The following is an 11,317-nucleotide window of genomic DNA, read 5'->3' as shown; positions in this document are numbered from 1 at the left end:
TTTAAAATAAATGGAAATTATATTCATCCATGTTAACCTGACAGAAATGCACAAAATTTCATAAAAACAAAAAAAAAAAAAAAAAAAAAGAAAAAAAAAAAAAAAAAAAAAACAACAACACCACCAAAAAGTCATAATGATGTAAAGGTTTCGGGATGGACCATTCTACATTTGATAAACATGCCTTAGGCAAAAGCACCCCCCTCTTTCCCCCACAGCAGAATCATCACTCATAGGCCACAGGCTACCCTCAAGGCTCTCAGAGGTGGCCACTGAGTAGAACAGAAAGAGAAAGAATCAGTACCTAAGTAGCTCTAGGGCAGTAGTTCCCAGTCTGTGGGTCACTACCCCTATGGGGGAGGGAGTCCTCACAACCTTTGCACAAGGGTTACCTAAAACCATCTGCATATCAGATATTTATATTACACTTCATCACAGTAGCAAAACAACAGTTATGAAATAGCAGTGAAACTGATTTTATGGGGGGGGGGGCGTGGGTCACCACAACATGAGGAACTGTACTAAAGGGCTGCGGCATTACAAAGGCTGACAATCACTGGTCTCCGGAGTGGCCTGATGACTCCCTTATACTTTAGAACAAGCTGATTATATGGGTGTAGGAATTCCTGGGCATGTACACTTAGTTTTTTTAAGCAAATAAGAGTTCAGATCTGGCAAAGGAAATATATGTTCAAATAGAAAATTATCTCACTTAGATAACTCATAGACATTGAAAGATGGTGTACTTAGTGTTCTTAAGTGAATATGCAATCCATTCTTGAAAAACACTTAGATGGCCATCCAGAGACTGCCCCACCTAGGGATCCATCCCACCTGCAGACACCAAATCCTGACACTATTGCTGATACCAAGAAGCACTTGCTGACCGGAGCCTGGTATAGCTGTCCTCTGAGAGGTTCTGCCAACACCTGACTAATACAGATTCAGATAGTCACAGCCAACCATCAGACTGAGCCCAGGGATCCCAATGGAAGAATTAGGGGAAGGACTGGAGGGCCTAAAGGGGATTACAACCCCATAGAAAGAACAATGTCAATTAACCAAACCACCCTGAACTCCTAGGGACTAAACCACCAACCAAAGTGTTGGTGGAGAGATCCATGGCTCCAGGTACATATATATAGCAAAGGATGGCCTTTTCTGGCATCAGTTAGAGGGAAGGCCTTGGTCCTGTGGAGGCTTGATGCCCCAGCATAAGGGGATACTAGAGCGGTGAAGCTGGGAATGGGTGGGTGGGTGGGTGGGTGGAGGAGCACCTTCATAGAGGCAAAGGGAATGAGATATGGGATGGTCGGGGTTGTGGAGGCGAAACTGGGAAGGGGAGTATCATTTGAAATGTAAACAAATAAAATGATTAATACAAAGAAAAACGAAAAGAAAAGCATTTAGAAATGCACAGTTGCTTCTGAGTTTACTTGAAGGTTGATATGAAGCCTAATAACTAAGCTTAAACAATTCCTCATCAATAACTTAATTTTCTGAGTTATTGGAAACTAAGATACCTCTCCATGCCTTTTAAAGAGCTGTCCTTCAAGCCATGTACATCTCTGTCATATGAGTCCATCACCTGTCCCTTCTCTCCGTTACTTATCCTCATCCTTACAACAGGTATGAAGTAAAATAAGGTATCCAAGTGTGATTCAGGACAATAGGTTATGAGCACTTTCTGGTTCTGATTTAAGTATGTTGAGCAGACATACTTTAGTGAGCGGATAAACTATAATACCAGCAATAGAAACAGTGCTTTAAACTAGTTGGGACATGGTGGCACATCCCTATAATTCTCTCACTCTGAAAGTGGAACAAGAAAGACCTGAAGTTCAAGGTCATGGCAAGTTTGAGATTATCTAAGGCTTTATGAGACCCTGTCTCAAATACAAAAAGCAATACTAACGAAACAAATAAAAGCCAGATATATTTAAATAAATGTCAGAAGGCATCAGATCACTTATACTTTCTTGGTAACTTTGGCCATACTGTCTAGTATTTAACCTGGAAAACATATTCATATCCAAGCTAGTACTTATCAAGTATAATACTGAATATTTTAGCTATTCTAATTAATATGGAACACAAACTTTTGTTGGAAATACCAGTTATTAATATATAAATGAATAATTAGCACATGTATAATTTATAACTTTTTTTTAACAAAAGTTAAGTTAGATGTAAAAAATACAGACAAATAAGACTGGGATAATAAGGTGGAGTGTGATAGTTCATACTTTTAATTCTCAGTACTCAGGAGAATTTGTATAGACTGGTCTATATAAAGCCAATGTGGTCTACACAATGAGACTCTCTAAAAAAAAAGATTAGGATAATAATTTGTAACTAGAGGCAAATTTGTGCAAAAATTTCAAACACTATAGTCTCACAGTGTTCAGGACATGAACTTTCTAGAGATTTTAAAACTGGAAGTTGTAATCACCTATGAGAGTAGTTGTCCATACATTTAAATAGACAGATGTTCTAAGACTATGGTTTGTCCAGAAGGGAAGGATGTCTGCCAGGTTGGCTCTGATGCACATGGGGGTCTCTGGGTAATTTCAATTTCCTATTAAAAAAAATCATCTAGATTTCATACGTCAGCTCTGATAGGTCAACAGATTTACTTGAAGAAACCTCTGGTTCAAAATAACAGTCCTAATATTACTTGTTTGTTATTGGGCAAGTATTGCTAGAGATACTGTTCACCTGGATTCTGCTTAGATGTTGCTTTCCACTAGAGACTGTTAAGTGTCAACTTCAAGCCGGGCGTGGTGGTGCACGTCTTTAATCCCAGCACTCGGGAGGCAGAGGCAGGCGGATTTCTGAGTTNGCTATACAGAGAAACCCTGTCTCGACAAAACAAAACAAACAAACAAAAAAAAGTGTCAACTTCAAAGACAGAGAGGCAGACTCACACACTCATTTTTCCTCTAAGAATTGGTTGTTTTGTTTTAATTATACTTATAATTAACACTACAAGCTTTAGATTGACAGTTTTATAATCAATCAGGAAGTTATTACTTCTTATCCTTGGGAGCTTCAAACTCAAGTCTGTCTTCTCTGAGCAAAGATGGATGTAGAAAAGTCCAAAGACTTGGCATTCTCCCTGGTGAATCACTGATATTCTTGGGTTCCTCTTTTCTTTTTTGGGTCTGATAATGATTTGAGCTAGAATGTTCTTTTCTCATTGCCATTATACCTCTTCGAAGGAGTCTTAAAAACAAACTGTTTCTAACAGGAAACCCGTCTTCCTGCATATGCTTCAGTTACTGAAGTTTGAGGGGCTATTTGAGTATATTATAAATAATTCTTACATCCACTTAAATGATAAACATGCATAATTAAAGTTATGTCAGCAGTAAGAGCAGACATATATTAGACTTTTAGTGCAGAGTTAAGTATTTTAGCTGCCTTATCTCACTTAAATTTAATAATCACATAGGTACTCTGGCTTTATTGGTTTTACTAATGAAGAAGGTAAAGTATTGAAAACTTAAGCATATATACCAAATGCCATAGTGCTGGTAACTAACAGATAAGAAAACTCAGGTCCTAGTCTGACTTCAGACAACATAATCATTTCTTTACTACCACACTGTAATATGCTCTGTCTGAGAGTCACGTGAGATTTGTAGAGGAACAGACTTATCGCTAAAAGAAATTATTTTTGAATAGATAAACTCCTTGGGCTGATTTTTGATATAGCTTGAAAGAAAACATTCTGTTTCTGTGGTCAGTGAGCATGAGAAAGCTCAGGAATGCCTGATGAACATTGCGACTGCAAGCACTTCCAAACCTTTGGAATCATTCGATTTGCTCATTCATAGCTTACTTATGAGGAGTAATGCAGTTTCTGATGTGGTACATAGATTCTGTATTCCATCCTAATTATTTTATACTACCCTGTCCACAGATACTATTTAACTATGGAGGCCCAGGGCACAGATTCTCTCCAACGGTGGTTCTCAACCTTCCTAATGCTGCGACCCTTTGATATATAGTTCATGTTTTGGTGGCCCCCGCCACCACAAAATTATATTGTTACTATTTCATATCTGTAATTTTGCTACTGTTATAAATGGTAATGTAAATATTTGATGTGTAAGGATACCTGGCAAGAGACCTCCCAGGATGGGTCATGACCCATAGGTTGAGAACCACTGCTCTACAGAGCAAGTGGTCCCTCACAGATGCATAGGTGAAATATCTTTAATGCTCAACAGATGTATGGAAGTTAATGTATTGGTTCAGACTCTTTAAAACCCCATATTTAGATTAAACTATTGGTTTAAAAAACAGGAACTAATTTATTCTACACACACACACACACACACACAAGAAACAGGCACATAAAAGGACAGCTCTGGTGCTGGTATATGGGGCCTATCATTAGGACAATGCTGGGAAGCACCTGGTCAGGACTTAGTTCTTTTACCAAGAGACAGGTTTTCTTTTCTTCCGTAGATGGTGGGTAAGAGATTGGAAAAACAGCAATAGTGAGGGATTACCTCTAGAATAGACTGTATTGCTTTTGATTTCTCCCCTAGTTGTGTCGGGTAATGGAAATTTTAGGCTACACAGCTATGACTTTTAAAACTAGTATTTCCCCCATGAATAGCACTGGGCGTCTTTATTTGTGAGCAGCAATCTGTACCCAGTGTGTAGCATTTCCTTGGCGTTTTCCTTCTTTAGCATTTTATTCTCCTATCCATTGTGGAGCACAAACAGGCCTTGGGCTTTGTGGTTGCTTTTTTCTGACTGATAGTCAACTTCACAGGCTGGGAAGCAGAGAAACAGTTTGCCTTGGTCTGATAAGATGTTTCCAAATAAACAGATACCAAAAGCTGCAATTAAATAATGCCCAAGGGTCAGAGCAATTTCTCTCTTTATAATAACTGCCTTCCTCAAGATGAGAATTTCCAAGTCTGAGGCATGCTGTAGAAGATGTGCCCATTTACTCAAGTTTCCTTTTGGATGTAAAATAATGTTAAAATTGGAATTATCATGGCTTGCTAAAATTACATATGGAATAGTTTCCTACGCTTCTGTTTTCATCCCTACCTTTCCCCAGCCTTTTCTTTGAGTCTCACATCAAATCAGTTGGTGAAGAATTTAAAAGATGGGATTCTTAACATGCATGTTTTATTGCATCATCCTTTGGGGAAAACTTTGTTTCAACTGGTTCACTGATGCATTTTTAAAAAAAAAAAAAAATAATAAGTTCCATGTTTTTCAGCTGAAGCTGAAAGCTTCATGTCATGAAGCTGCAGCAAATGAAGTGACTTGGGAGAGGATTAAGGTAACATGTCTTCCCTTCTTCTTTCAGATGGGAAGGTTGAAGTCACAAAGGAAGGTGTGAAGCTCTGCACCATGGGTCCTGGAAAGGTGTTCGGGGAGCTGGCTATACTTTACAACTGTACCCGGACAGCGACCGTCAAGAGTAAGGCTCATTTCCCTAGTTCTCACATTCTTTCCGCGTCGTCTTTCTCTCTGCCTGTGCGATATCGATTTAATGCTCATTGGTTGAATCTGTGTCATCGGTCAGTCTATATTCAAATTTTGGCTTTGCAGGCAGGTGATATGTTGGCTTTACTTACTCTAAGATGATATAGTTGACTACATTTTATCTCTGACATGGGCTAATTATTGTACTCATTAAAACTTATGGCAGAACTTTTTTTTTTTTTTTTTAAGGTACAATGTTTCAAATTAAATTTTGCTAGGAGAAAGTTCTTTTCTTTTTCCTACCACAAAAGCCTGGGGATGATATCCCAGAACATTTTCAAGCCTATTTTAGATTATAGAAGCCATATGATTCCCACCTGTTGACTCTGGGATTTGGAAAACCCGAGGCAAGAAGTGTCCTTTGTCTCATCCAAGCATCCCTGAATAAAATACATCCTGGGTCCTATGACTGCCTCTGAGTGCACTTTCCTCTTCAGCTGCTCGTCAAGTTGGATTTTGTAGCGGTTGTTCTTTTCTCTGATTGAGCGTTATTTTAAATCGGGTGATAAAACAGCTTGTTTTCCTGATTTTTACATATATGTCTAGATGTGATTTCTCTGGCAACCCTGGGTGTTCAGTGAGAGCAGCTGCAGCAGTTAGAGAGAAAATTGTAATTTTTTTAAAAAAAGATCTTCCTGTGTAAAAGATATAAGGATGGTATAACAAATGGAGCTGAATTCAAACAGTGGAAGTCCGGTACATCTTTAGGCAGGTGTGTGTGTGTGTGTGTGTGTGTGTGTGTGTGTGTGTGTGTGTGTGTGATTCAAGAGTCACATTATCCCATGGATAATTTCAATGACAAATTGTGATGAGCAGCTTTTGTTAAAAAAAAATATGACAACCTGATAGTTATCATCAGTTAGTTTAATTTGAATGATACTGGGTAGTCTGTATATTTTCCCCTAAGTACAATCTACAATTGGCCATATGCTATGAAGGCATTGGTTGTAAAGGATTCAAGAATGTATTGCCACATGAAAAATGCTGGCCACCTAAAGTTCCAGATACAGCTGATTATGACCGTCAGTCAGTCGCCTTTCTCCTGAAGTGCCACAACAATATTGTTTGCACTGGGGCTCTTTCAATATGGGTCCTTCTGGGCACCTAATTCTTCATCTTAGAAAGGAGATCCTTCAATGTTGATAAATACAGCCAGGATTTTTCTTTCTAAGCTACGGAAATAGCAGCTATTGCTCCATTAAACCAAACAGAATTTACTATCATGTTTTGCTTTTGTAAGAAATATATTTTTAGGGTAAATAAAGGGCCAGAAGAACACATTTTTGCTAATATATGTTTTCTTAGAATTGTGAATAATTTTTGCCATTTTAAAATTTTGAGCATTTCAGCCTTGTATAATACTGCTCATTGAATCTAATTGAGACTGCAAATTTCTAAAGGTTAACATATGGTGATCATTCCATTCTTAATCATAGGAAATATTGAAAGAAATATTTTAGATAGACGAGTTTATTCAAATGGATTTTGGAGCTAATTATTTTTATGAGATGATTGCTTTCCTTCATAAAGATCAGTGGTGACATCCAGGGTCTGTAAAATGGTGCATCATAGCTGCTACATACTCAACAGTAGCATATTTAGATAAGCACTATGCATCTCACTAATTCAAATGAGAACAAGCTGAATATTGGATGCAAAAAAATCAAGCCTGTTTCCAGGTCAAAATATTCTACACCAAGTGGATGCATGTTGGGGAACCTTTTTTTCTTGATCTGGGCACCATCACACATGTGTATATGTGTGTATACATGTGTATATGTGTGTACACATGTGTACATGAGTACACCTATGTGTATCTGTGTGCATTTCACTTCATGGTACTTACCCAAGAGCGGAAAGTTGCATGGAGAAATGAGCCCTGGTCATATGGTATGGTAAGGTGTCTCTCTGTATTTGCAGTTATAAAGGCTATGAGCATAAGTATGGAATATTGATTACAAAGAACTATTTCTTTTATCTGTTGCTTTAGTGCTATAAAGTATAAATAACAGATATTTATCGCTTAGTACTGTTTGTCATGTCTCCTTTTCTATCCAGAGAGATTGTACGCATTACTGTGGGCTTTTTAGTGACATTTTTTCTTTATGGTGAAACTAAATCTACAGACCTAACACCTTATAACTCTTAGAATGCACCATGGATGCTATTTGTAAACAGTGACTACAGAATATGACACCAAAGGCTATCTTACTCTTTTCATGTAAGATTTTAAAAGTTCTTTAAATATATTTACCTTCATAGGTCAAGTATACTCGCTGTTCTGTTTGATAGCCCACTTTTTAATCACCATCTTGTCAGTGATGACTGCTGGGTATAACAATACATATCTGGAGAGAATGCCCTCCTTATCTAATTAGGACAACCATGCATGCCGCTTCCTTTCTTCGGTTTCAGGCCTTGCTCTGTCTTCTATAATTAAAAATGTTGATGATTCTCTTTCTTCTTCCCTAGGCTAACTGAAAACTGCCTATGCCTTTAATAGATTTATGATCCTGGAGTAGTGACTCAATTCTAGGAGCCTTGTACAGGACCTTCAATGAACATAATGGATACTCTTTCATGAGAGCACTTTTTAAATTTTTATTAGACCATGAGAAAATTCCAACCTCTTTGATTAGTTGGTCATATACCTTTTCATATCTGAAATACTTTTAAATTTCTTAGTAAAGCTCTAGATTGGCATGAAGTGCTCTAGAAGATTCTTGCTCCTGGCAATCTTACTGAAAGACTCATTGAAGCCAGCTCTTTTTTTATAACATTTTTTATTAGATATTTTCTTCATTTACATTTCAAATACTATCCTGAAAGTCCCCTATACCCTCTCCCCACCCTGCTTCCCAGCCCACCCACTCCTGCTTCCTGGCCCTGGCATTCCCCTGTACTGGGGCATATAATCTTTGCAAGACCAAGGGCCTCTCCTCCCATTGATGGCCTACTAGGCCAAACTCTGCTACATATGCAACTAGAGACACAAGCTCTGGGAGATACTGGTTAGTTCATATTGTTGTTCCTCCTATAGGGTTGCAGACCCCTTTAGCTCTTTGGATACTTTCTCTAGCTCCTTCATTGGGGGCCCTGTGTTCCATCCAATAGATGACTGTGAGCATCCACTTCTATATTTGCCAGGCATGGGCATAGCCTTCAGTTTAAAGAGGGCATTGGATAGTAAAAAATTCATACTCTTTACATTTAGAACATACTCTCTTTCATAAAAGAGACCATGGCGTATCACTGGTCTTTATTCTACAGCATTATATTCTTTTTTTTTTTCAATTTGGTCACAGGTTCACCATACACTGATATATAACCTAGGTTTGCAGGAGAAGTTGTTTGGATCTTATAATCTCTCCAAGCTCATCTCTATTACCTTCCTCAGAGTGATGCTTGCTGTTCCTTACTCCAAGTCTTTGGGTACATAGTATCTTTAGTATTCAAACTCACTTGTTACTGTGTGTCCATTCTCCTATCTGTGCCCTGTCCTTGGAGCTGACCTGTAATCCATGGTTGAGTGACTCAGGGTTAGGCCAGGAGTTTTGGTGCCACCTTCCCTGGAATACTTGTCAGTTTCACCTGGGCTGGCCTCTTAATTACTTATTTCCTCCATCCTCTCCTTTATTTTTTTTTTTTAATCTCAGAAAAATAATCAACTGTCCTTCTAAAACTACATAAATGGATAGTGCTCATGAGGGTGATACTGGGAGGACCGTTGATATTCCCCTGAAGAAAACCCTTTAGTAAACACAACTATGGAGACATAGGAAGAAGCAGCAGAGCCCCGTGCAGGGATCTATCTTCATGGACTGCTCCTGTCTGTAAGGCAACACCATCAGTTTACCCTAGAGGAATGAGGACATAAAGATGCATAGGATTAGTGTTGTGTTGGAAACAAAATTCTAACAACACTAAGCGTTTGGGGGCATTAGCTGTGATCCAAAGTCAGCTACTTATATTGTACCTGTCCAATTATAAGCATCGTCGATGCCAAAGGATGAGCAGAAAATCAACTGTTATGGTTATGCAACATCGAATAATTAGTGTCTCTTGTGTTGTCTGGGCTTTTCACATTTGTTGAAGTGTTTGGCCTTGTATAGAGAAAGAAGTTTTTCTGTGCATTTTTCAGAACACACCAAGAGTAGGGATCCTCACATTGGCCGAATACCCATTGTCTTGTCATTTCCCACAACTGCTTATTATATTACATCATATTGTATCACACATATGCATCACTCCTGGTCTCAACTTTACTGCATTCACCCTACAGTGTTAGCAGTTTACACGTACTCTCTGCCTCTTCTTTTATTTCTGTGCTCCCAGTTCTTCAAAATACCAATATTAAAAAGGTGCAGTGGGGCCAGGCGTGGTGGCACATGCCTTTAATCCCAGCACTTGGGAGGCAGAGGCAGGCAAATTTCTGAGTTCGAGGCCAGCCTGGTCTACAGAGTGAGTTCCAGGACAGCCAGGACTATACAGAGAAACCCTGTCTCGAAAAACAAAAAACAAACAAACAAACAAAAAAGGTGCAGTGATTGGGCTTCTAAAGATGGAAAGGAAAAGTGTTTTGTTTCGTTCACATGGAGGACAGAGCCTGGGATGGCTACCTCATGTGCGCCATTTCATTCCATCTCTGTGGTTCTTCTGTATCTCTTGCACTTCCTCTGACCAGCTCACAATTTCACAAGGATGTTCAAGCAGCTGAAGGTGCATGGCTCTTTGTCCACCTCTAGCAGGAACTGGGTTTGTTTTTGTGTTTATGTTTGTTTCTTTGTTTTTGCTTTAAAATACCAAGTGGAAGCAATGCTCCTCTTATTCTGAGTTTTTAGCTCACTATGTCCCCAGTCCTTTGCTAATATAGTCTTCAAATAGTATTATTCAGATTATACCCAGTGAAAATTGAAGACTAAAAGAATTCTTCATCAGAAAGTCTCAGTAGTCGGTTAGGAAGATTCACAACAGAAAGTTATCTAAATCATATGCTTGTATGGGTTTGGGTGAATATTTTATGAGGCTATTTGGACAAAATTATCTGAGTGATTATTTCTCTCTAGATTATTTATAACAAGTATTTTAAATTCTTTTGTAGTAAAACAGTTCGGTACCAACACAACACTGCCTAAGCAGACTTAAAAAAAGGCAAATTAATAACTTTGATAATATCTGGTAAAAAATATTTTTCTGCCTTGGTTAGAATGCTTTCAAGTTTGACACTTAAGATTTTCTAAGATATCAGTAGAAGAGAAGTTGACTAACTAAGGTATTTTAGTGTCGCGGACATTTTACAAATAAACTTAAAGGGTTTAAATTTTTCTGTTGTTTAATTTTTAACTTTTAAAGTAAATTTGAGCCTTTGTAAGGAAGCGGCTTGTACATTCTCTTGCATCTTTGTTTCAAACATTGCATTATTCAGCCTAAGTCAGAAAAATCTGCCAAGTATCAAAAAACAAACAAGCAGAAACAGATGAATGGAGAGAGAAAAAAAAAAAGATCAGGCAATTTCTCTCTGATAACTCTATATGCTGAGAATAAAATGCCTCTGCCTAATAAGTATGCTATGCACCATACATACATAAAGTGCTCTTTATTGGCAGCCTTTTCCCATTGCTACTGAGAAGGCATCATGGATGAGGCCCATTTGTAATTGCAGACCTTGGTAATATCTTAATATTACTGAAACAAGAAGTAAACCACCGGGTTCTTTTAGGGAACATGATTGCAGAGCATTGTAAAGCATCCTATTTATGAAAAGGACACGGGCTGGTGAGATGGCTCAGTGGGTAAGAGC

General features: G+C 38.3%; 1 protein-coding gene across 3 annotated transcripts in view; it reads left to right on the top strand.

Annotated features, from left to right (window-relative positions):
* Prkg1 (protein kinase cGMP-dependent 1) overlaps positions 1-11,317 on the top strand; it is a 1,174,992-nt gene that overhangs the window by 456,767 nt on the left and 706,908 nt on the right. For all 3 annotated transcript variants that reach the window (XM_029531419.1, XM_021187092.2, XM_021187085.2), the window contains one exon: positions 5,339-5,452. In XM_029531419.1, the coding sequence (XP_029387279.1) occupies positions 5,339-5,452 (114 nt within the window). The remainder of the gene's footprint in view (positions 1-5,338; positions 5,453-11,317) is intronic.

Source organism: Mus pahari, chromosome 1, assembly GCF_900095145.1.
Source record: "Mus pahari chromosome 1, PAHARI_EIJ_v1.1, whole genome shotgun sequence".
Classification (NCBI taxonomy): domain Eukaryota; kingdom Metazoa; phylum Chordata; class Mammalia; order Rodentia; family Muridae; genus Mus; species Mus pahari.
This window is presented reverse-complemented; position numbering and strand designations above follow the sequence as displayed.